The sequence below is a fragment of the Leiobunum rupestre genome, chromosome 11 (genome assembly GCF_980474605.1).
Source record: "Leiobunum rupestre chromosome 11, qqLeiRupe1.1.hap1, whole genome shotgun sequence".
NCBI classification, from domain to species: domain Eukaryota; kingdom Metazoa; phylum Arthropoda; class Arachnida; order Opiliones; family Sclerosomatidae; genus Leiobunum; species Leiobunum rupestre.
The window spans coordinates 23,165,382-23,192,597 of record NC_143394.1 but is presented as its reverse complement, the minus strand read 5'-3'; the positions used below and the strand labels follow the sequence as shown (position 1 = coordinate 23,192,597).

At 35.8% G+C, this 27,216-nt stretch overlaps 1 protein-coding gene and 1 long non-coding RNA gene across 4 annotated transcripts in view; one reads left to right on the top strand and one right to left on the bottom strand.

Annotated features, from left to right (window-relative positions):
- Vav (Vav guanine nucleotide exchange factor) overlaps positions 1-26,419 on the bottom strand; it is a 95,799-nt gene extending 69,380 nt beyond the window's left edge. For 2 of the 3 annotated variants that reach the window (XM_090162646.1, XM_090162644.1), the window contains exons 1-5: positions 25,992-26,395; positions 23,398-23,514; positions 22,303-22,361; positions 21,945-22,022; positions 20,803-20,911 (exon numbers count right to left, since the gene is read on the bottom strand). In XM_090162646.1, coding sequence (XP_090018772.1) covers positions 20,803-20,911; positions 21,945-22,022; positions 22,303-22,361; positions 23,398-23,514; positions 25,992-26,201 — 573 coding nt within the window. In that variant the 5' untranslated portion in view covers positions 26,202-26,395. Of the gene's footprint in view, positions 1-20,802; positions 20,912-21,944; positions 22,023-22,302; positions 22,362-23,397; positions 23,515-25,991 lie in introns of all 3 variants that reach the window. The other variant, XM_090162645.1, reaches the window with a different exon arrangement.
- Positions 26,420-26,563: 144 nt separating this feature from the next.
- LOC149922003 (uncharacterized) lies at positions 26,564-27,200 on the top strand. The gene is made up of 3 exons (XR_016477420.1): positions 26,564-26,780; positions 26,871-26,908; positions 26,977-27,200. It is a non-coding gene; the product is annotated as an uncharacterized LOC149922003 (long non-coding RNA).
- The last annotated feature ends 16 nt before the right edge of the window (positions 27,201-27,216 follow it).

Sequence of the window (27,216 nt, the reverse complement as noted above, 5' to 3'; positions counted from 1 at the left end):
GCGGAGGTATTAATAGATTGCATGAGGGATCAAATTGAATTTCGCGAAATGGCCTCTTTGTTAGGTAGTCCGACTGATTACTCGGGAAAAAATTATTCCTATAAAAATGTTTCCAATCAAAATGATAGGTATTCAAATAAAAACAAAAATGAAAAATCCTCGAATCCCTCAGCTTCCGCTCTCGCTACGGGTGTTCAACATAAGCCCAATGAAAACGTTTACTGCGTGTTTTGTAATAACGACGCGCATAAAACAATTAACTGTAAGAACTTTACGCTAGAACAAAAGAAAGCTATAATTAGGGATCACAATAGATGCTCTATTTGCCTTAGGACCCACGAACAACAAAATTGTTGGTCGAAGTTTAGAAACTGCAAGCGCTGTCAGAAAACGCATAATTACGCCGTATGCGAACAAAACCCCTCGCATTTACGAGAAACTAACGAAACGAAGTCGGTAACTATGGCTGCGGCGCCAGTTAAACTAGTAGAAGATTCAGTATTGCTGCAAACCGCGGTAGCTCTAGTCGAACACCCAAATCAAAATTCAAATTCAAAGTTGGCGCGGGTTTTGCTGGATGGGGGAAGCCAAGTTACTTTTATCAGAGAGGAGCTTTCCCGCACCTTAGATTTGCCCGTCATCGGGGAACAAATACTAGACTTATACAGCTTCGGTAAAACCAAGCCGTCACAAAAAACGAGTAGGAGGGTGCAATTAAATCTAGTAAATAGAGAAAACGCGAATCAAACGGTAATAATCATCGCGGTTGAAGTCCCATTTGTATGCCACGCCTTTGATAACCTAACTAACATCGACTTAAATAGCTTAAGGTTGCCGAAAAATATGCAACTGGCGGATGATAAAAGATTGTCCACCGAGAAAAATGAAATAGACATTTTGATAGGCGCGGATCATTATTGGGAATTAACTTCGGGAAAAACAATGAGATTTGGTCCCTCTCTCGTGGCCGTCGAAACAACGTTAGGTTGGTGCCTACAGGGGGTAACTGCTAGCTTAGGTAATGAAGTCTCAGTTAATGCCGTTAGTACAATGCTCGTAACTTTGGGGCAAAAGCAAATTAATGACACTCTTAAAAATTTTTGGGAATTAGAAAGCATCGGAATAAATAGTCCCTTATTTTACCAAGAATACAAAAAAGTTGTATCTGAACAATTGGACTTAGGGATAGCGGAGCAGGTGCCCTTCAACGAGTTAGACATAGCTAAGCCGGGAACTTACTATATTCCCCACCAGGGGGTTGTGAGAGAAAGCTCGATGACCACGAAGCTTAGAGTCAAAGACTATATAAATTCTTACATAGACTGGCCTGTTCTATGGAGCGTTAGTTGATCGGATATTTTTCCAGAATCAGCGCCACCAAGTAGTCGTGGACGGTACTAATCATAAAAAAATTTAGTCGTGCTGGTCGGACCGCCGAAAACGGCTTTGTAGAAGCCACATGTTTATCACGTGCCTTCAATTTTTTCATTTTTCTTTTGTTAAGTAAAATATAATTTCGTAAAAGAATGGATCACGAGAAAAGATTAATCAGCAAAAGTTGTTCTTTTTGTGCTTTTTTAAACTGTTGTAATCACAGGAAAAAAATGAAAAATTTATCGTTTTTTAGGTTTCCAACGAACAAACAAAGGTAAGCGTTATTTGCTTTGTTGAATTTGAGCTCAAACTAAATAACTTTATTTAATGTGTTAATTTTTAGGTGTAAAGATTGGGTTTACAATACAGGGCGTGAGGACTTAAATGATAAAACCCCTGAATCGTTAAACAAATCGTTTACCGTTTGTGGAAATCATTTTGAGAATTGGTGTTTCATGAACAATGACAAAAATAAATTAGTTTTTAACGCCATCCCAACCCTTAAAGATGGGAAATTAGAGGTAGTTAGCGATCAAATTCCTATGTCATTGGGTGAAACCACTTCTATTTATTCTGGTACCAGCAAACTACAAAATGAAAAAGGAACATCAGGTTACAAAGGTAATTTCAAAATTAGGGCTACATAACTTTAATAAAAGGTTATCGCTGAGCATTGGAAGTTAAAAAGTTACTGAACCAGCTTTTGGAACTTCCGGTGCTGATGTCATGATTCCAAAATTGAAAAAGACAAATTTATTTAGAAATAATACCTGATTAATATAAACACTTTTTTTATTGTACCAGTTAATACAGTAGAAATGACAGTGAACCCACTTCAAGTTTCTATAACACCTATAAAGAAATCTGTTGATTTAACAGGTATGGTGATATTGTTATAATATTAAGTAAACAGGAATGTTTTATTAATAAAATTCTTCTAGCTTTAGTCAACCAAATTTTTTCAACCTCAGCAATTGATACGACCTCAGCAATTGATACGACCTCAGCAATTGATACGACCTCAGCAATTGATACGACCTCAGCAATTGATACGACCTCAGCAATTGATACGACCTCAGCAATTGAGTCAATGTCTACTTGGGAAGCCGAAGTTTTACAGACATCCAATACTAAAACCGAAATTTTGTCACTATATTTAGAAAACCTTACAGATTTAACAGGTGACCTTTTAAATATAGTAAATGTATAGAAAATCTTACTAATTTCCAGAATATTTTCTATGAGTAGCTAACCAAATATTAGAAGACAGTGCCACAACGTATTTACGTTCTCAAGTGAAAAGAAGTTTAGAGAGGGACTCTTTGACAGAATATTCTTTCCCAAGTCGTCAAAAACTAGATAAATCACATCATGGAAATATACCTCAACCAACAGGTTCAATATTAATTATCGTTATTATAAGTAACATAATACCAATAATAATGACAATTAGCATAAATTCGTTACTCTTATTAATCACCAATGGCAAAAGTATATTACTCTGGTAGGGTAAGTCAGAGTTGGGTGGTAATTACTAGTTTCATCAGAAATTGCCATTTTTATTGGTATCATTATGCATATGTTGTTATTATCATAATATCATTCTCAATTTCTTTAGATAATGGCAATGCATTTAGTCAGTGTGATACCAGATATCAACTCCACTTATCTAAAAGTCTAGTTCAAGAATATTTGTTGATGAATGGCCTAACTATAACTGCTAACTTGCTAATGGATGAAGATCAAGTAAAAACCGTAAAAATTATTTCATCATAAATATGCAAATAAATTAAATTTGTTTATGTTAGGATTACAATTTTTGGATAAAACTTGATGAAATGGAGTTTCGTCCACCTCCACTTATGGATATAATCGGATATTATTTGAAAAATAATAACTTTTCAAACCGTAATAATATGGAACAAAACGATGAGAACTGTACTATAAGTTTTATATATATAAATTGATTATAGGCATAGCACTAATTGAATTTTTATCTAGTTTTAAGAAGACCAAGAATTCCTATTAGAAAAATTTGTAAACCTTTATCTCGAATTGAAAATTCTAGTTTCATTTCATTAAATGTTACTGAGAGTGCAAACTATGATACTGGTATTGTCTTTATATTTAAGCAAATTTATTCATATTTTACTAAAAAATAAGATATTTATTTTTCTTAGATTTGGATACTCGAAGCATTCAGTTAGACACTGGAAGACTTTTAGTTTCCAATATGAATACTCCTGTCAATGTATATGGTAGGTGGCCTTATAGTATATATAGTTTATTGTATTTTAAACATAATAATAATAATAAATTAATAATCAGCTAAGCTAATACCCAAGTCACCACTACCGGCCTAAGTCCACTTGCGACTTATAAGGCCTAGCTTTTAACCAGTGGCCCACTTATTATTAATATTAGATTATTTACCTGAAACTAATTCAAAGTATTCGTCGTTATTATGGAATTTTCTATTTAATAGTATAATTTAATTTTTAGATAATATTGGTACTCCAAGTCTAATCAATGGTAGTTTCCTGGAAACTAATTTTAAGTTATCATCCACAAATTTAACTTCTACTGGTAGGTATTATCACAAGTATGCAATATATATCTTATGAGATAATATCATTCGCAGTGTTGAGTGAAATACCTCATAGCCTTAAATCAGATTTATAAGAAAATTGAAAACTATATTGTACCTGCAAGGGTACATTTTTCATTTTTAAGTCTTAGATAAACACTTCTCAAATAAAGTATATATTACATACTTCTGATATTATAGAATTTATAAGAATTTTTAAATATTATAAATTAATAAAACTTCATTTCAGACAAAATTGGCACACCAGTTTTAAGCAGTATTAGAAAGTCAAATAAAAGACCAAAAGATACTCCACGAAAAATAAAATTAAAAAAGAAACTTAGAGTTAAATCTACATTACTCAGCCGAAGTCGAAAGAGGATTATACATTTGAAATCCAAACTTCCAAAAACTTCGGGTGATAAAATTGCAAGTTTATCTTCAGCCGCAAAGGAATTCCTCACAGAAGAGCAGAAACTGTTTTTTGAATCTCAACTTTTAAATAGCAAGCGTTCAAAAAAAGGTAGAAGGTGGTCGGATATGGACAAGCTAATTAGTTTGTCAATATTTTACCAAAGCCCAAGGACATTTAGACTTCTCTCCAAGCTATTTGCCATGCCAAATCCAAGAACTTTGCGAAAATGGCTCGAAGATGTGACTGTAGAACCAGGTTTTAATAATAACATTTTCGAGGCGTTAAGGAAGAAAGTGGAAAAATTTACACCAAGAAACAAAAACTGTGTACTACTTTTGGATGAAGTGTCATTAATGGCTGGGCTGTCATACGACCAATCAAAAGATCAAGTGCAAGGCTTTGTTGACAATGGTAATGGAGACAGAGAAAAAGTGTTGGCGAATGAAGCTTTTGTGATAATGTTACATGGCATATTCCAGCCCTGGAAACAAGTTATTAGCTACTCATTTGCTAGAGGAGCCACAAATTCTGGCCAGCTAGAAATCTTTGTTAAAGAATGCCTCGCTAGGTTGCAAACAGTTGGTTTGAATGTCAGGGCAATAATATGCGATCAAGGTCCTCCAAATAGGAGTTTATTTAGTCGATTAAAAATTAGTGAAAAACAACCATTTTTTATATACAACGATAAAAAAATATACGGCATGTATGATCCACCTCACCTTTTGAAAAGTCTGAGGAATAATTTCCGCACATATCTTATGGAGGTTAATGGAAAACCTGTAAGGTTCCATTACGTGGATCAGTTTCACAAGTATGATTGTTCAAGGCCACTTCGGCTAGCACCAAAGCTTAAAAAAGAACACATTAACCCTACTAACTTTTCCAAAATGAGAGTTAAGTACGCATCACAAACACTCTCACATACTGTATCGGCAGGAATGGCTACCTGCATTGCATTTGGAAAATTAGAGGCAGAAGCTGCTTACACGGCAGACTTCATTGATAAAGTGGATAAAATGTTCGACGCCGTCAACTGTTCAAAGTACGATTCAACCAAAGAACTTCGAAGGATGATGACGAAAAATTCCATACATCATCAAATTTTGGATGAATCAGTAGCTATGTTAAAATCTATAAAATTTACACTTCCAAATAAAAATATTAGAATTCACTGCGTCGAGGGTTGGTTGCTTACCATAGCATCAATAAAAGCAATTTGGAAGGACTTACATAGTGAAGGAGCTAATTTCCTTTTTACAAGGCGTTTCAACCAGGACCCGCTTGAAAATTTTTTCTGCAATATTCGACAAAAAGGAGGAAACAGGCAAAATCCTAACTGTATGCAGTTCCGAGACGCGTTTAAACAGCTGTTAACTCAGTCAATTCTGCTGAATAGTGATGGGCAAAATTGTGAATCGGATTTTGGTGAAATTTTGCTTAGTTTGAAGTCCTTGCAAAAAGTGAGAAACATTAATTCTACAGATGAAGAGTGTGAACAATTTGAAGAAAAAGACTCAAATAATCAGAGTTACAAAAAAAAGGTTTCGGGGCTTAAAGAAATTGATGCTCACGCAGTTGCTGAGGTGTTTGGGAACGCAATCGCCATGAATGCATTAACTTATGTCACGGGAAGTGTAATAAGAAAAGTTAGATATTCCCATGAATGTGACAGTGATAAAACTATTTGTCGATTTTTTACCGAATCTGAGTACCTGGAGGACCAAAATCAGACCTTCACACATTTAAAAGCCTATAACTATAAGAAGGGAGATTTTGGGGGATTAATTTCTCCATCTGATGTTGTAACAGCATTTATGTTACAAATCGAAAAAGTTTTTTTAAAGGTGTTTAATGGGAAAATGCACAAAGCCAAAATTTTATCTAAAATGATAAAAGAAACCAAAGATGTCGAGGCTGATAATATGTGCCCTGGGTTCAAACACAAAATAATTTGTGTATATTTAAAAATGAGGATTTTTTATGCTGTTATATTCATCAATTGGGATCTTGCAGAAGAGCGACAAAAAAAGAAAAAACAAAACAAAAGATCTGATAAAAAATTGTTAAAGATTACCCATCTTGGATGCTAAGCTAATTGTTTATCTGGCATTCTTAAATTTTAACAGCAAAAAAAAATATTCCACCCACTACGACAGTAAAGAAAGTAAGGAAGATTTGGACATTAAGGGTCAGATAAAATATTTACAATTTTGCATACAGTCCTACCCTTTTAAAGATAGAATTCAATAAATTCAGTCAATCGAAAATGGAAAAAACAATTTAAGTGAAAAACCTTATTCTGGTAAGATCATTTTTTACAAATTTCTGTCTTCTCAGTACTGAAACTTGTTTTTCACAGACGAGGAATTGGTGGAACAGGGACATAAAAACTGTAGATGTTGCTGAGAAGTAGGAAGACTAAAATGATTAAACTTATTAAGATTAAACTGGTTATGAAAATTGGTTTGTTAGCCTATACATTCGTATCAACTGAGACAGTAATTAAAGTTACCGAATGGCTTTTACTGAAATGCTAAAGATCTAAAAATAAAGGTCCTGCTTGGAAGAACATTTGTATATCCATTTTTTTTTCAATAAAATATAGCATATATTATCTATAATATTTATACCATTTTTTATTTCTTTAGTTAATTATCATATGGAACTATGACTATTTGGAGAAATTGTGTATTGCAATTATGTTCTCAAATTATAGCTTATAGTTGAAAATAAAAAAATAGCAGATATCTATAATTTTTATATTTTTTAATTAATATTCATATGTAACAATGACTTAGTATCACTTAATAGTATAAGAATATAATTTTTAGGCATATAGGAGTTAGAAAAAATGTAATTCAAATTCAATATTTTTACAGCCCTTTTTTGTTCTCCAAAGAGAAGATAGATGGCAGAACAGTTACGTTATTTTAGTTCCATCCACGGATACTACGTGGCACTAGGTGTAAAATTGTCAACCTTTTTAGAGCATAGAGTCTCCAGTCTATGTAGCGATAGCTTACATAGTCTTTGCTTAGAGTGGTGTTCGACAGGTCATCTCACGCCTATGGCGCGCGCTCTCTAAACGATTGCTTAACACCCGGCCCAAATATGAATCCCGACCTGTTATTGCTACTCATACGATTTCGAAAAAATAAGATCGCGGTAGTGGCCGATATAGAAAAGGCGTTTTTACAGGTGGAGTTAGATCAAGAAGATAAAGATTCCGTTCGTTTTCTTGGGTTCGGGAAGTAGATGGCAAAATAGACCCCACGAACTTCATTCATTTAAGGATGACCAGGGTCCCCTTTGGGGTCTCTCCATCCCCATTCTTACTAGCGGGTACTATACGCTATCACGCTCAAACCGCGGAAGGGGTCGATGAAGTAACAAAAAACAGGGTTTCCGATGACACCTATGTCGATGATTTCTGTAGTGGGGAACAAAACGTGGAAAAGGCCTACGATTTGTCTGTGGGCGCTGCTAAACTTATGAAAACAGCCGGAATGAAATTCCGTAAATGGGGGACTAACTCTCAAGAACTAAGGGAGTTATGGAAAGGGGAGGAAAATCACACTTTCGATATGGCTGAAACGTCGGCCTCAAAAATTCTCGGTATCAAATGGGACCCCTTAAACGATGAGTTTTCATTTGACCTTTCAAACTTGATTGAAGCATTAAGCAAGCTAAAAAAGACTAAAAGACAGGTTTTAAGTTACATATCCCAAATCTTTGACCCCTTAGGATTACTAGCCCCTTTTACGGTACGAGCTAAAATGCTCCTTCAAACCCTGTGGGGGGCGAAGTTAGATTGGGACGCTCAACTTCCCGAAGAATACGGGAACGTATTTGACACCTGGTGTGAAGAATTAGAATTTTTAAACAAAATAAAAATAGGCAGACACTATTTTGGAGGGTTGGAGGAAGAAATGGGAAACGTACAACTTCACGCTTTCTGTGACGCGAGTTTTAAGTCTTACGCTACCGCAGTGTACGTGAGATACCAAACAAAAGAGGGAACGGTGGGTGTTTCGCTCGTAACCGCGAAAGGCAGAGTGGCACCCCTTAAAATCAAAGAATCAGACCCTGAATTAACAATCCCCAAATTAGAGCTTATGGGATGTTTATTAGGCGCTCGCTTAATAAGTTACGTTAGCGATATCTTTAGAGAAAAATTGACCGAAGCCTACTTGTGGACAGATTCCACGATAGCTTTAGGGTGGTTAAAGGAACCAGCTAAAAATTGGCGCCTCTTTGTAGCTAATCGAGCGGCTGAAATTCAGCGCTTGACTAAAATAGAAAATTGGTTTCACTGTACTGGAAAGCAAAACCCGGCCGACCTGCCGACAAGAGGTATGTCCGCTAGGGAATTAGCTAAGAGTACCCTTTGGTGGGAAGGACCAACTTTTATTAAAGATTCTAAAGAAAATTGGCCAAAATTAGACGCTAAAAAACCAAATTTAGAGGTAATAAACAAAGGAAGGCGCAAAATAACAGCCGCAGTAATAAACAGGTCTCCGCAAATGAGCATTCAGCGTATAATCGATTTGGGTAAATATTACCTCGTACGTTTTTCGTATCGCAAATAGAGCTAAACAATTACCTTACGGAAAGGGCCCCATAAGCGCGGAAGAAATTGAGCGAGCGGAAATAACATGGGTTAGAGCGATCCAAGCTGAGGAATTTGAAGAGGAATTAAAAGCATTGCGGGCGGGAAAAGAAATAAAAAGAAATTCGAAAATTGCTACATTGAGCCCCATTCTAAATGAAAAGGGCATTATTTGTGTAGGGGGACGTACTCAAGAGTCAGAACTCTCATACGCGGAAAAACATCCGATGATTGTAACAAAAAATCAAAGATTAGTTAATTACTAACTGTCCGTAGTCACAAACAGGTTTACCACGGTGGTATAAACGATACCTTGGTTCAATTGAAAGAAAGGTACTGGGTACCGGCAGCCAGGCAACTAGCTCGCGCAGTTGTCAAAGATTGCGTAACGTGTAAGAGAGTAAAAGCTAAAACGGGCGATATGCCGGTTGCCCCCCTCCCCAAGGACCCTTTTCAGTGGTGGGAATAGACTTTGCTGGCCCTCTGCTAGTCAAAGGAGAATCCAAAACGACTAAAATGTATATATGTTTACTAACATGCGCCGTAACTAGGGCTATACATTTAGAATTAATCCCGTCTTTAAGTACCGAAGAATTCCTCTTAGCTTTTAGAAGAATCGTTGCTAGACGCGGAGTTCCAGAAACTGTATGGAGCGATAACGCGCTAACTTTTAAGAAAGCGGACAAAGATCTAAATTAGATTTGGCAAAACCTCAATACGGATCGTATCAAAGAGTTCTTCGGAACTCGGGGAATTAAATGGAAATACATCATTGAACGATCCGCCTGGCACGGAGGATGGTGGGAGGTTCTAGTAAAATCTACCAAAAATTGTTAAAAAAAAATTTGGGTATGGCCTCTATTAAGTTTTCTGAATTGTTTAACAACTTTAACCGAAACTGAGGCAATAATAAACTCGAGGCCCATAAGCTATTGTTACAATGACGCCAATGAACCTGCCCCACTTTCCCCTGCCGAATTTTTTACGGGTCGCCGATTAACGAGCCTTCCCCCTCTTAGTTTAAATAAACGGGAATTTGAGCATGCTCCAATGTCGCGACGCGAATTGTGTAAGCGATTGAAATATCGCGAACGTGTGTTTAACTCTATTTGGAATAGATGGACCAAAGACTACATTATGGAACTGAGATCCGCTCATCATTCCAAAACTGTGAAAACCGCGAGTGTATTAAAAATTGGTGACGTCGTGTTAATCCAAGACGACAACCTTCCACGTCATATGTGGAAACTCGGGTTAATTACGGATACAATTATCGGTCGAGATCAAAAAATTAGATCTTACGTAGTGCGAACGACCAATGGAAACAGCATAAGGCGATCAATACAGCACTTATGCAATTTAGAAATTTCTGACGTGGAAGGCGACGCGCAATAACCCTTAGTAATACTTTTCAGTATTACGGGGGGAGTGTAAAATAAGTGATTGCGCGATTAATCTTATTTAAATGTTAATTCTAAAATAAATGTAATTCAATTAAATTCTAAAATAAATAAATATAAATGTAATTAAACTAGTAAAACCCTAAACCTTAGAAATGTGTAACTTAAATATTTTAGAATTGTGAAACTCGAAGCAAAAAATTTATTGTATGTATGTATTGTATTTGAATCTTTTCGACGCTCTCTGGACATTCTCAAAAAATTCCTCTGACGTGGCGGCGAGACGTATGGCGATTGGGGATAGAAACAATCTCTTGGGGAAGGGAATTCCAATCATTAATCACACTACAGGAAAAATGATTTAGACGCTGAGCGGTACGAACTCGGGGCTTGGAGAGTTGGAGTGAGTTACCCCGAGTTTGGGAGGAACTAAGAGAGAAGAAATCGTCAAAATTTAGATTTAAGTTATTATAAAAAAAATCGTGAAGCAAACAGATATCATTAACACAGTGTCACAGATGTACCGGGTCGATGCGAAGGTACTGCAAGCGAGAGGCAGCAGGGAGAGACGAAATTTTGTGGGGAAGCTTAGCAAAGGCATTTTGAGCTTTTAGGAGAGCAAGGATATCCGATTGGAGACGAGGGCGCCAGATTGGGGAACAGAAATCCAAGTGGGGGAGAATTAGGGAATTATATAGGGTACGAATTAGTCTAGGAGAGCGGAAGAAAATATTGCTACGGACAACACCAGTAATAGAGCGAATTTTCTTAGAAATTTTGTTAGTGTGACTCGAGAATTTCAGAGAAAGATCCATAATAATGCCTAAATCGCATTCAGAGAGAGTGGTGTTAATTGGGGCATCCCTAATAAAATATGTGTGATTGGGGTTATTCCTTCCTAAGTGTAAGACGGAGCATTTGATGGTGTTAAAAGATAACCCCTGAGAGTCGGCCCAGAGAACAACAGCGTTAAGGTTAGATTGAAGACACAGACAATCAGGAGAGGATTTTATACAATGAAATAATTTAGTGTCATCTGCAAAGAGCTCAATGAACGCATCACGGACAACATCAGGGAGGGAGTTAATTAAGACGTTAAACAGAAGGGGACCAAGGACAGAACCCTGGGGGACACCACAATGGACATCAGCCCAATCAGAGACTTCACCGTGAATCACAACACGCTGTTTACGAGAATAAAGGTAATCCGCGAGCCAAGCAAGCGCATCACCACAAACACCGGCGTCTTGAAGGGCGGAAAGAATAGCGGCGTGGGGGAGGGAGTCGAACGCCTTTCTAAAATCCAGAAGAATTACGTCGACGGCGAAGCCCTGATCAAGCCAACTTGACCAACGATTAGAAGCAGACAGGAGGTTAGAGAGACAGGATCGTTTAGGTAGAAAGCCATGCTGGGCATTACTGAAAACTTTTGAGGAAGAGAGGAAGCTAAGCAGCTGTTCAAAAGCCAAGGTTTCAGACAATTTAGGAACCTGGTTTAAAACGCAAATGAGGCGAAAGTTAGATGGAAGATCGCGGGGACCCTTTTTGTGAATTGGAGTGACATTTGCCTCTTTCCAAGAAGGAGGCAACGAACAATTCGAGAAGGAGAATGAAATAAGAAGGTAAAGGGGAAAAACAAGGGAAGCGGCACAATTGCGTAATACGAGTGGATGAATACCGTCGGAGCCCGGAGACTTGTCAATTTTTAGTTTCCCAAGTAGACGACTAATATCAGCTGGCGTACAGGTAAATTTGTCTAAAGTAGAGAGAGGGGCAGCGCAAGAAGGAGACGGGACATAGGGCAGAGGTTGAATAGCAGAGGAAAAATACTGATTAAAAACATTGGCGGCCTCCAACGAAGAAGTCGTAGAGGAGCCATCACATTTTTTTATTTCAATTATTTTATGGCGAGTAACGCGAAATCGATTGACGTGAGAATATAAAGCTTTAGGGATAATTGACTGGGAAGAGTGTCGTTTTTTAGATTGATTTAGGCGACACCAGGCAATAGATTTAGCTTTTCTGCTTAAGGCAGAGCGGCGGTTAGAGTTATTATTACGCTGCTTCGGCTTACTAAATGGGATAAAGGACGAAATACCGGCAGTTAAGAGGGAACTAAAGGCAACCCAAGAGTCAGCGAGGGAATCACGGGAAAGCGTCAGAGACCAATCAATACGTGAACGAAAGTCATTAAAAGCGTCATAGTTCCCTTTGTAAAAATTAGGTTTAGACCGAAAAATGGGAGCCATACAAAGCAAGGCAAAATTTAAGAAAATAATACCGTGGTCACTAGTACCCAAAAGAGGAAAAAGAGAAGTGTTCGAAACCAGACCGGGGTCAGAGGAAAAAATTAAATCAAGAGTGTTGTCGCGACACAGTGCACCGCCAGATCTAGTTGGGAAATTAACAAACTGGGAGAGGGAGGAATCAGTTATACAATCAAAAAAGAGTTTTGTTTGGGCACAGGCACCTACACACGGAATATTATTAAGCCAGTCTATAGAGGGATAATTAAAGTCTCCTAAGAGTAATAAACTATAAGGCTTCGCGACACAATGAGAACAAAGAGCAGAGATTAAAGAAATAACATACGCGTGGTTGTGATAATGCGTATTATTCGAACGATATATAACGCAAATGACAATAGTTAGATCGGAGGTTACGACCTGGACTGCGACAGTCAATAGCAACATCATGAAAGTTAAAAGGCCGAACCAATAGAGACTCTTGGATAAACAGTGCAACACCTCCATGAGGGCGACGAACACCCCCAATAGGGTCTTTAACACGATCGTGGCGAAACAACGAGAAACCTGGTATGTTAGGTTCAGCGCGAGAAATGTCTTTGTTCCACCAAGTTTCGGTAATAGCGACAAGAGTTATTCCAAATTTTAGGATAGGCGAGTTCAGTTCATCAATTTTATAACCCGATAAACCACCAGCATTACAAAAGAGAGCATTAGAGACTCTAGGGGAAGTATCAGGGGGCAAACTTAAAACAGCGAGGTCCGATGGTTTAAAGTGGACAGTTGGTCCGTTAAACATTTAACGTAGGTGGGCCGAGAAGGACGAAAGGCAACTAGGGGATAGTTCAAAGTTGAGTTGTCTGGAGTTCCAGGAGCAACGAGAGTTGGGGAACATCATGCACTGTATGAAGAGGCACCGTAGTAAGGAAATGATCCTGGCGAGTTCTGGAGTGGTGGTGGCTGAAAACGTTGGAAAGGTGCCGGCTGCAGAGTAGGGAACGTGAAATTCTGGGAGCTAACACGAAGAGGCAACGAAATTCCATGAGAGTGCGGTGGATGATGAGAAAATGACGCCTTTGGGACTGCACCGTTGGCAAGACTGGAAAGCGGACGCAAGGGAAGCGAGGGTTGGTTCCACTTTACAACATTGAAGTTACGAATAGTCCAGCCCTGCTCGCCGGCGTTGATCTTCGCGTTCAGTTCGTCTTTGGCCTTGATGAAACGTCAACGCTGAATTGGGGACAAAGGAAAAACTTTCTCCTTGTGGTGAGGGAGCTCCAATACCACCTTGCTGGGGCGAGGCCGAGAAGTAATTGGTGGAATCGTGCGACCAAGTCGGTATAGCCGGACGAAGCTATTAATACCACACTGAGAGAGAAAGCTAGCGACGTCAGCATGATCACCACTGAGAGGTTATTGATTTCAGTCTTGTTGGAAATTTCAAATTGTAAGGCCTTTGCTGTACTTTGCATAGGGTATTGTAAATGTCGTCTGCAAAGTCAATGCAGACACTTTAGCAGACTAACGTTGTATGCTAAACATAACAGACAATATAGCAGACGAATTTAGTCTGCAAACCAAAACTAAAACTTTACTTGTTGTGTCATGTTCTTTTGTGAGAGATATGTATATTTTGACATTCTAACTTTTGGTCTTCATTAAACTTAATTATATTTCATTTCAAGATGTCTAGATTATTTACTAATTGCCATTAATCCCCCACATTTGGTAGCAGAGCGTGGTTAGATCATTTAGAGAAAGTAATTAGAATGTATAGTTTGAATTGGCAATTAGTGTAGGGACCTAGGCTTAGCTGAGTGTATAATAGAACCAGACAATAGAACTAGATTGAAGAAAGAATTATTTACAATATTTACAAAAGATGGATAAACAGAATATAACTATAGGAACATTTTTTTCATTTAATAAGTTAAATGATGAAAATTATGTGAACTGGAAGTTCAACATGAAAATGGCCTTGTTAGATTTTGGCCTTTGGGAGATTATTGATGAAATAGATGAAGACCCTGGGGAAGAGGCTGATGCTAAAGTTAAAGAAAGATATGAAACTAGAAAACAAAAGAGCATTGTCAAAATTGTCATTGGGTGTTGATGACCAACACAAGAACTTAGTGTCACAGTATGATACGGCTGTGGAGGTTTGGACTGCACTTCAAGAGTTATATGAGCCAAAGTCAAGGGCTCGGATAGCATCCTTACGTAATGCATTTCTAAGTTTGAAATATAATCCACCTGAGAGTATATCTGGATTTTTAGGGAGAGTTAGTGCTGCGGCTGAACAATTAGAATTAGCTGGTCGAACTTTAGCCCCAGATGAGATAGCATACCAGATGATTTGTAGACTACCAGAACAGTATGAGAACACCATTCAAAGAACATATCAACTAGATGATGCAGAATTTACTCCAGACAAGCCAAAGCTCTAATTGTAGCTGAATACGAAAGACAGAAACTAGTACAAAAGGATGAAGAGAAGACCGATAAACAGGGCGGATTTTCATCTTTACAATACAGACAGACTGATCAACAGAGAAATAGATTTACACAGCAAAGACGTGGGATTTCCCGTGGTCGGGGAGGTAGTCAAAATGCAAGTACACATCAAAGTTTTGTATGTTATAAATGTGGAAAAACTGGACATATAGCGAAAAATTGTCAAGGAAATATTCAAATAGACGCCAGACAAAGAGATCAAAGAGGAAATAGACAGGATCGCAACCAGAACAAACCAGCGGGAAAAGGTTACTCTAGTGGTTGGGACAATAACAGTTCATATGGGAATGCATATTTGGCTTCAGCGATGATATCAACATCAGATAGAGATTCCTGGATTTTTTATTGTGATGCTACTCACCATTTCTGTCATACAAGAGAATGGTTCATTGAATATCGAGAAATAGACGTACCGATTGATATTGCTCAAGGAGAAGCAAAGGCTCTTGAAACCGGAGTTGTTAATATGATAGTCAAGACACCATATGGAGAAGAATTAATACATTTGACAGATGTATTCTACGTTCCAAATTACAACAGGAATTTATTATCAGCGAGAAGATTCGATAATAATGGGTGTAAGATCATAATAGTTAATGGATCTATTAAAGTGTATGAGTTGATCAGAAATTAGTTTTATCATCTACATTGGCTGGATATAATTTATATGTTGTTGATGCATATATTCCAAGTACAGATGGACACACAGAGAACCGATCATTAAGCCTAGATGTAACGCAAGTTTAACTATTGATACTGCTAGATGGCATCATAGATTGGGGCACCCTTCAGTGAAACGAATGAAAGAATTACAGAGTAAAGAGATGGTTCATGGCTTACCAGAATTTAAAGGCGACATTGATCATTGTATACCCTGTAAAGTGGCAAAATCAACTAAAACCGCTTCAAAGGCTATACCAGATATATCCAAAAAACAACCTTTAGAGCTTGTTCACAGTGACATTTGGGGTCCCGCACCCGTTACATCTTTAGGAGGTTCAAAGTATTTTATCAGTTTCATAGATGACTACACTAGAAAAACTACAGTTTACGTTATGAAGAATAAAAGTGAAGCTTATGAAAGGTATAAAGATTATAAAGTCATGGCTGAAAGGCAAACTGGATTGAAACTGAAGAAACTTCGCACCAACAATGGTTTGGAATATTGTGCCAAATATTTTGAGGAAGGTTGTAGAAAGGATGGAATGACTTTGCAAAGAACTAACACATACAGCCCACAGATGAATGGAATTGCTGAGAGATTCAACCGGACAGCATTAGAAGGAATTAGAGCATTACTGGAAGATGCCAGATTACCACATTACATGTGGGGAGAAGTATTGCACACAGTGGTATATCTATCAAATAGATTACCTCATTCAAAATTACCAGATGTGACACCAGAGGGACGATGGAGAAAAACTACGCCATCATTACGCCATCTTAAGCGTTATGGATGTGTGGCTTTAGCTTTTGTACCACAACCACACCGTAACAAATTTGAAAGAAGAGCGAAGATGGGCATCATGGTGGGCTATGCTGTAGCAACGAAAGGATATCGCATATGGTTTCCCGAGGAAAGAAAAGTTGTGGAAACTAAACATGTTTCTTTCAATGAGAGTAAATTATGTATCAGGTTATTAAGAGAAACAAGAGAAGAGATTTATGAACCAGTAAAAGAAATATGGTCAGAAGAAATTGAAGATGATTTGTTGTCGCAAGAAAGTAATTCAGGAGAATCAGAAACCTCATCACAAGAAGAGAGTAGTAGCGATGATGATGTTAGAGAAGAATTACCACCACCACCAACACCGCCTCAAGCTGTAGTTCCACGTTGGAGACGGGAAGAAAAAGCTAGAAAGACAGGCGACAGAATTGATGTTTATCATTATGACAACATTACGAATCAGAAAATAAGATCTGAACCTGAAATGAAGCGCTATTTAACCTATAGAGGTGAACAGTATAACCCAAGTGATTTCAATTTCAAAGCTACTAGCCAACTAGCTACTAAACAACAACTTAAAGGACAGCAAAAGAATGGAACAGGGAATATTGAAACCAGATGTGTAGATATACCATCAACATATGAAGAAGCTATTGAAAGTCTAGATACTGAGAAATGGCAAGATGCTATGAAAACTGAGATCAAAACCATTCAAGATAGAGAAGTTTACGAGGTTGTTACAAAACCAACTAACAAGAAACTTATTGGAACTAAATGGGTTTACGATGTGAAAAAGAATGCTAATGGAGAAATCAGTAGATTTAAAGCAAGATTAGTTGCACAAGGATTTTCTCAAATTCCTGGAAGCGACTTTAACCAGACCTATGCACCTGTAGTTAATTTTACACTGATTCGAGTTTGCATATTGCTATTAGTGGCTTGTTTCGGATGGCATAATTGTCACATGGATGTAAAAGGAGCATACCTGTATGGCTCATTAGAAGAAGAAATTTATGTAAAACAACCTAAAGGTTTCGTCCAAGTAGGAAAGGACCAAGAAGGAGAATATGTTTGGAAATTAAAGAAAGCTCTTTATGGATTGAAACAGAGTGGAAAACAGTGGTTTTCTGAACTAGATGGTCAATTACTAACACTTGGATATAAAAGAATTTTAGGATGCAATTGTATCTATAGATATGGAATAACAGGATTGTTGATTGTATACGTTGACGATATTATAATCTTTGCGTTAACCAAAAAGGTTTTAGAAGAACTGAAAAACCAATTACAAAAGAAATTTGAGATGACAGATTTAGGAAGGTTGAGCTATTTCTTGGGAATTGAATTTTAATTTCCTGAAAAAGGAAAGGTCATCAGAAAAGCTACGTAAAGAAACTTCAAGAGCAATACAAAATTACAAATGAGAAGAAGAAAGATACCCCATTACCTGTTGGTATAGCGTTATCAAATAGAGATTGCACACCAGAGCAGAATAACGATTATCCATATAGACAACTAATAGGAAGTTTATTGTACCTGTCACAGCGTACAAGACCAGACATTGCGTTTGTTGTGACAAGTTTAGCTAGTTATTCTTCGAATCCTGGGCAGAAACATTGGAATTATTTACTGCAAGTCCTACAATACGTGTGCCAAACTTGTGATTATGGTCTACATTATAATGGACTGAATGGGATAAATCTAAATGTGTTTTCTGATGCCTCTTGGGGATCAGATTTAGATGATCGCAAATCAACAACTGGATTTGTGATTAATTTAGGTGACAATCCTGTATGCTGGAGATCAGTGAAACAGAAGAACATTGCACTATCATCAATGGAATCCGAATACATTGCATTAGCTGAAACATCGAAGGAAGTTGTATGGCAACCAACATTGTTGAAGAACTATTTGAATTTGTGAAATTAGATAAGAAATGTAAATTACCGATTATTTACTGTGATAACCAGGCGGCAATACAATTTTCTTTGAATAACATAGAAAATAATAGATCAAAGCATGTTCAGATTAAATATCATTTTGTTAGAGAGTGTATCAACAACCGTATTTTTGAAATTAGACATGTGAATACGAATAACAATAAAACAATAAAAACTTACTTAAAAAGACCTCTTAATAAAGACCACTTAAAGCCAACTTATAACCTACTTAAAAATTATAAGGAATTATCTGACCACTAAAAACCAACTTAAAACCAACTTCAAAAAATGAGTATTTTCCAGCCAACTTAAAAACAACTTAAAAACAACTTATTACTTCTTTAAATAGTTTATTAAAATATGCTGGCAACTTGAACCTACTTAAAACCAACTTAAATGTGAAAACCTACTAAATACCAACTAAATACCAACTAAAAACCAACTAAAAACCAACTTATTTTTTGGTAAGGGTACATCGGGAGATTTCATCACTAGTGCCGCGCAAAGTAGTTTCTAGTGCGAGGAGCCTGTTATTAGCAGATTGTTCGGAGTGGCGCAAGGATGCGTTATCCGATTTCAGGAGATCGAATTCTTTCTGGAGCGTAGATTGAGTATGCTTGATGGTACAAAACTTACAGGTGAAAGGAGTTGAGTCGTTTATATCCTCGAGCTTGATTTGGTTGAATAGCGGCGTATTCTCGAAGAGTACCCATCGACGACAAGCTTTACAACTAACCCAGTCAATACTACTGTCGATAAGATCACGTTTAATGTATGGAGTTTGGAAGCTCTTGGAAGCAGAGTCCGCCTGGACTCTACTGTTTTTGTCCTTGTCTTTGACCTTGACCATGGCGAATATCACCAAAAGAAGTATTCCAAAAGATTTTATTTAACTTGTGTATCACTTTTGCAAAGCGAATGGAGTTCCCACCAATTCATAGAAGTATCACAAACAAAATAAGCCTAACTCTTAAAAAAAAGAGAAATTCAAAACCAAATTTGAAAAACAGCGCGAGAAAAAAAATCATGCGACTGCGCATGTCATATAATATGTTAATTACTTTATATTAATTATAGTTTTACTCACTAAGTTCTAATTTTGAGATGTAGTTATATATGAGCTCTAGTCCAGACTCAAAAGGTGATTCTTCAGAGCATAATTTTAACCGCTTTGATTTTGAATATCCAAAATCATCTGCTTTTCTTTTCACATCACTGGTTTGTGTTTCAATGGAATGTGCAGTTTTTAAGTAAAAGTCACATAGTGTATATATTTCATTTTTGAACACATTATCAGTTTGTGAGCTCGCAAATCTCGTCTCAGGTGGCTTAACATGAATCTTTATATCAAGTATTTGAGTCGAGATAGTATTCAATAATGGTAACTTTTCCTGCTCTGTTTAGGTTGCACAATTCCATAAAAATGGGTTGTCATTTTGAAGAGCTTTATCTGAAGTTTCTTTCAGAAGAAAATTGCACTGGGTCAACTGATGCTTTGGTAGGATAAGTGGAGTTAGTGGCTTTTTTCTTGGTGGCATGACCAAGGCATACGATGATACGAATTCGCTATCTTAAGAATACAAGAGAAAATCTATAGTTTAATTTGCAAAACCAAACCGCCAATTACAAAACAGAATTAGTTAATTACCTGTCCACAAGAAATAGTTGAAATGGTTTTCAAAACTTTAAAATACCATAATTTTAATAATAATCAGCTAGGCTAATACCCAAGGCACCACCCTAGGCCTAAGTCATCGAGCGACTTTAAAGCCTTTAATTCAGGTGGCCGGGTTACAATGCGTAGGAGGGTGGTGGCAAGCCCTGCAAGCCAATCATCTACGAAGTACAGTAACTAACGTTGGGTTTGTAATATTTTTTAGAAAATAATGTAGTTTTATGCGCCAGATCTATTTTCACACGTCATTACTTTTTGTATGCCTATTGGCTAATTTTGAATTTTGCTTATGAATTCTATAGGCTGCTATTTAAAACGTCGTCTGTACAAGAAATTACATGTAATCTATAGGAAAAGCTGTAGCCCAGCTCGACTTAAGGACTTTTTGTATGAAGTCTTATCAGACTTTTGGTGCTACGTTTCAGAAATTTAATTGAAAATTATATAAGTCTATCTGATCTAACGGTAGTTTAAATAATACCACGACTAGCTCGCAACAGTGGTTTACCAAAATGCGCTACATTTTTCTACCAATTGGTACTAAAATTTTCACTTAACTCAGCATATCACATGGTGTACTGAAAGTCTTACGTACCTCATTTATGCGGAGTGTAACATAGCAAAGATCTTCATAGACATCTTCTTCCCTCGTTCTATGAGGACTTAAGGGAAAGTCAAACTGAACCATAGTATCTTCATTGTGACTATAATTTCATCATTGTAATGAAAAAAAATTAAATTTCAAGCCTTTAACATTTGTCACAACCAAATAACTAAAACCAAATTTAATACAAAAACTTATACAAAGAGTTTAATTTTACATGTTTAAAAAATGGAGGTCACTAAGCCTTTAAGGGAAATTCTAATCAATAACTAAAGAACATTTGGAAAACAGTGTTGTTCTTTTTTATGACAATGAACTTTCTATGCACTCATACCATTAAGGCAAAACCTTCATAATTTAACTAGATAAAACTCAACAAATTATAATTTTGATAGAAACTCCTCAAATCAGTTTTAAATATCAAAGACAGAGTAAAAAAATGAACTAAAAGTCGGAAATGCTTTAAAAGTTTTTCAATTAAAACTCATGCATTAAATTTTCAAGCCCAATTTAGATTTTTTTTCACTTCTAAATAATTTTTTAGACACTAAGCTAAAAGGAAAAACAGTAATTTGTTTATTAACATATCTTGTTTAAATTTTTAATTTAATAATGCAATTTCAAAAAAATCCTTGGAAATGCATAACCAAAAACATATCTATACGAAGCTATCCCTTACCAAAAAATAAGTGGTCTAAGAACTATTTAAGTTGGTTTTAAGTTTGTATTTGAGACAAATACCAACTAAAAACCTACTTAAAAACAACTTAACACCAACTAAAAACTTACTTAAAATGTTACTTAATAAAGACCACTTAAAGCCAACTTAAAACTTACTTAAAATGTTACTTAATAAAGACCACTTAAAGCCAACTTAAAAAATATGTAATTTTCTGACCACTAAAAACCAACTAAATACCAACTTAAAGAAAAAGGCATTTTCCCACCAACTTAAAACCAACTTATTACCAACTTAACTAGTTTACTGAAATATGCTGACCACTTAAAACCAACTTAATATCAACTTAAATGTGAATACCAACTAAAAACCAACTTATTTTTTGGTAAGGGTAGCAACACCTTCAAATTAATAAGGCAATATAGAAGTTAGGGTTTTGAGTTATGGAACTTACTTGGCGATATCTTCAAGATTCCGATATATTTCATCATTATAATAATCATGCACTTTATTCTCATTGGATGGAAAACCTCTAAAAGGAAGATAGAAAGGTTACATTAGAATTTTCTACAATGACATTGATATGGCTTAATGAAATGTAGGAAAGGTTAGGTAAACACACTTTACAGCTAAAACTAACAATATAGGTACAAAATGGTCAATGGCAGCCATATTTTCTAGTAGGCCAAATGGCCAGTCCTTATCTTTAGTAGGCCTAATCTCCCCACAATTTAAGTCAAATATTTGAACAATTTCCTGTAATATTAGACCCACATTTTTGTTGATTGTTTAAAAAAAAAGGTTCTACATACTTAATATAGAAATTTTCTGCTTTTGATGTCCGGGACAACACAGATAATGTATGTAGCACCTACAAAATTATTGATATTAATACTGTTAATTCAATAATTGCATTATTTCTTAAGGATAAGTAATATTCAAAGGTAATATCATTTTGAAGGGAATTAATCAATAAATATTTTGTTTTTAAGGCTTAGTAGCTTTTTTATAATACAAAATTGTATAATTCTAAATTTTGTAAGGAAATTGGCAATGTGTAAATGTTTTATTATGTAATTATTATATTATTAGGCATTACATATTTAAAATTAAATAAAATTAAGGTATAGTTTTTGGGGTTGAGTCAAACAGTACAAACCTGCTAACCATTATAAAATAGATTTATTTATTTATTTGAGAATGAAGTGTTGTTCACAAAAATTAAGCTAGTTTTTTATGAATTGACTTATTTAGAATCCTAAAAAGAGCAAGTTCAGTAAGAAAACTCAACCAAAGTCACCAAAACGTTTCTAGCATTTTGCCTCCTTGATGTTGAAATTCATTACCGCAATGTCGTTAGTCTTAGCAGAACTATTTTAATTACCTCGGCGACCTTCTGGTGGCTGTCAAGCTACTTATTTCAAAGTAGCTTGCGTTTTGCTCTATTCAAATATTCTTCACCTGCAGACGTGCACTAACCAAAGCTACAAATGTCTACTACATCAATTTTCTTCTTAAATCAAAAATTGATTAAAGCACCTAGGTATATGGGACTGAAAAGATTCTAAGCCACATAATTGCATCCTTTATCAGAGAGACCAACACCATCCATGATTATGTTGTGTGATTAAAAAGCAAGCAACTTCTTGCTACTATTTATACAATGCGGTACCATAGGTTAATAATATTACCCCCTAACCAGGGCTATAAGTTGCAATAAGACTTGGCCCTTGTGCCCCTATGGTTCTAACATCATATGTAAATAAAAAATAATTTTAATTTTAATTCTTAGGTACATGAATGTATTCTTGCTTGAACTTTATTCTTTCACAAAGTCAAAAAGGTCCCACTTGTCTCACAGCAAAACTGGCATCATAATGATAATAAATTAAATAAAACATACTTGCCTTGCCAAAATCAGTGTAATCAAAAAGCATATATGGTTGAAACAAATCATCATCCTTTAAATCAAATACATTTTTGCACGTTTGAAGGAAAGCACGAATGTTCTTCATACATAAAAACTGAAAAAACTCAACATCAGTACCAATGAAATTATACATGTCTAATCTGCAGAAATATATTTTTTCAGTTTTAACTTTAACCATGATAACAATATAAATTAATTTTATGGAAATATTTAAAAAAAATGTACAACACAAGGGCAAGGCTGTCTGATTAAAGTCAGTGATTTAATTGAATAGTTATAAAAAATAATTGACATAAATCACCTATTAGGTATTCTTATACATTTCAGTAAGAAAAACTCAATGTTGAATATTTAGCAAAAGTTATTTAAAAACTGAGTTTTCAAATTATTTAAACAAAATTTTAGAGAGGTCTTATTTGAAAGTCTTGACCATCATGTGGAGAATTTAAATCATGAATTACCAAGATACCATTAAACAACTTTTTTAAAATGAGGAATCATTTTTCACAGTTTTGACTTGGTAGACCTCTCAAACATAAGTAGTTTTTCATTACCAATCAATATCAAATAACGCAGCTAAAATAATAAAAGTTTAACCACATTAATTAAGAACAAAATTATGACAATATAGTAAATTTCAGTGCAAAATATGAAGCTGTCTCGAAATTCGAGATTTTTGAATGTCGAAAAAGTTAGCTGTAGCTATAATGTAAGTGCATTCCAGTTTTTCTAGGATTATCATTCACCCAGAACTAATTTAAAAATTTCCTCATCAACAATGGAACATTCCCCTACTGAGACTGCGAACTTCTATCTCAATTGCCAAGCAAAGAGCACAAACACACATAGGAAGTGTTGTTACAGGAGAAAGAACACATTAAGTGTGTTACAGGAGAAAGAGTGGGGAGGGCCCAATGGCTGCTGTTAGTACTTGACCTGCCCAATCACATTAGGGAAAATGATGCTTATATTTAAAAGATTTTCCCATAACCTAAGACTAACTTCAATAAGCTTTCGATTAAATTTAAACTACTTATCTGGGGTAGAAAGACACACAGTGACTTTTGTAGGCAATGTAAATTTTGGTGCTCTTTAATAATACTTTTAAAACATATCAGTAAACTACTGTGATATCATCAAAATTTAACTAGATTCATACAGTACACTTGTAATTTCAAGCTTATATCACATGATAAACGTTGCTTTATTGTAAAGATTTTTTTGTAAGGAAGTTTCTGTACGCATAGTCTACGTCAAGTGTTTTTGATTCAACAGCTGAAATAATCAAACTTCTCCGAAACCTAAAACCACCGCAAATGAAAAAAACTGCTACCCAAAAATAAAAAACCTATCAAAACAGAAAATAGGAAACAAACAGCGCAAAAAAGGAAAAAATAACTAAGTAAAAATTCCTTGCAAAAGCTTTTAAATAGTTAATTCTTGATTTCACTGCTCTCCATATGCTAAAAGTTAATACTACTAATAGTAAAATCTAGCTAGCTACATTTATTGTGAGAAAGAAAACCACAGGGTATATACCAAACTTCATAAACATCTAAAACCACCGAAAAGTCAAAAACCATCAAAACAGAAAATTGGAAACAAACAGCCCAAAAAAAAGATACTTGCAAAAACCTTTAAATAGAATTATTGATTTCACTGCTTTCCATAGTACCATAAGTTAATAATATAATAACATAAGTGTAACACTTCCTATTCTTCACATGCAAAAGTTTTACAGAGCTATTCACAAGACAGACTGTATTACCAGCTTCGTCACCATTTTACATCCGCTCGCTCTCGCGTCACATGTAGCCTTTGACAGTACCTCGCTAGGGGGAGATTTTTCTCTTGTGATGATGTCACTTCGTTACTAGCTCTCAGTAAAATATTCCCCAAAGTGACCAACTTATGATACTACTAATAGTAAAATCCATCTAGCTAGGTATCTTGTGAGAAAGAAACCACAGGGTATACACCAACCCATTATGTTGCAACTTTGAATATTACAAATTTGCTTTTTTAGACAAGTACACCTTTGAATATAATGTCCTTAGGCCCATGCCTACTTTAATTATGGGGGGCTATGTTCCAAGTAAGGTATCAAGCTAACATTTTTTTTAAAACAAAGTTTACAGCCACCTTCAAACAATGGCTTTAGATGTGAGAAACAATATTTTTCTTTGTGATGGCAGAAGTTCATGCAGTAAATTTTCCTGTAATAAAAAAGGAAAGGCAAGGAAATTCTAGGGATGCAATTTACAACATCCACCAACCACACCAAAGCTGCAAAAGTAAATTTTGAGGAATATTGTACTCTTAAACTTGGCATCAAATGCTCTTCGTTAAGTAATTTTCAGAAGAAAACGTTATCACCAAATTTTTGTTTACAAAATTACTTCAACATTAGAAAATGAAAACTACGTAGTTATTTCAGCCACAAAGAAATTGAAACAATTGACGTAATATTAAAAAGAATATGTAACAATCACCCGCATGGGGTAAAGAATTAAAGGAGAGGGTACTTCAATCTAAAAGTTCAAAATGCCTCAAAGCATAAGCATACAATACCTGTGACATTTGGGGACGAAGGCTTATTTCTTTTAGATCTATACAGCCTTGTATAAGTTTGTTTAATAGCTGGCATAACAATACCCCATCTCTTAGGGTATGAGCCAAGTCTATCACTTGAGAAGTTGGCCATGTTACTTTATGATCTGGTGGAAGCACTTCACACTTTATTAACCAACAAGAACATTCTCTCCATAAAGTATCAGCCATAATTAAAGAACATAATATTTTGGTTTTTAATGACTGATTATAACTGAAATATTTCAAGATCTGTGTAAATTAAAAGCAGCATTTGCAGCCTTTAAAAAATTATAATGAATTGCACCAGGTTATAATGGCATTCCACCCCTCAAAGAATGATCGGATAATCTTCGAATAGCCGATAAATATTACAATTTTGAGGGATTAACCAATAACAAAGCTCATGCCCCGATTAGTAGTGTCTATTCTGACGTCTCCTATGGAAATAGCCTAATGACTATTATCACTATCCCGTTCAAATAGCAAAATGGCTATTATTACGGGGCATAAAAATAGTTACCAGGCTATTTCCACAGGGGGCGCGAGAATAGTTAACAGCTTTAAAGCTGCCTTGGAAATTAGGTTGTTTTTTAAACTGGCCCTTGTGACCTTCGGAAGTTCGCACCCCTACATTTATCATTATTTAAGTGGTCTTTGGGCCAGTGACCCCTTGCTCTTATTTTTTACTAGCCCCAATGTGTTTGTTCCAATATTAGAAGAAATTATTTACACAGTAACACAAAGCCCTCCCAGGCTTAATCTAACATCGTAAGTATTGGTAAATATTTTTTTATTAATTGTTTAAAATAGTTAACTTTAATTTAACACAGTACAATCAGATTTGCTTTGAACTTTCAGGTTGATAAGTTGCTGAACTTCCAGCCTCCAATTGACTAGTAATTATTAAATTGGTCCAAGTTGAATTTTCATAAATAGGTGGAATTAATCATAGAAATCTCATAAGTAACTAGAATGCTGCCGTGTAACTGGCAAATGGGCCAAACGCCGTGGCAGACGATAGCCATATCTCAGCCAATCAGAGCTCAAAGAGTGGTTCTACCAAGAATTTAATGTCACCAGAGAGAATGACGTCACCTATCTCCCGCTATAGTAGCGTATCCAAGGAGGACCAGGGAACCCCTACTTTTTGAATAAAAAATCTGACCCAGTGACAACCACTTTTTTCCAAACCTGGTTTAAAGGT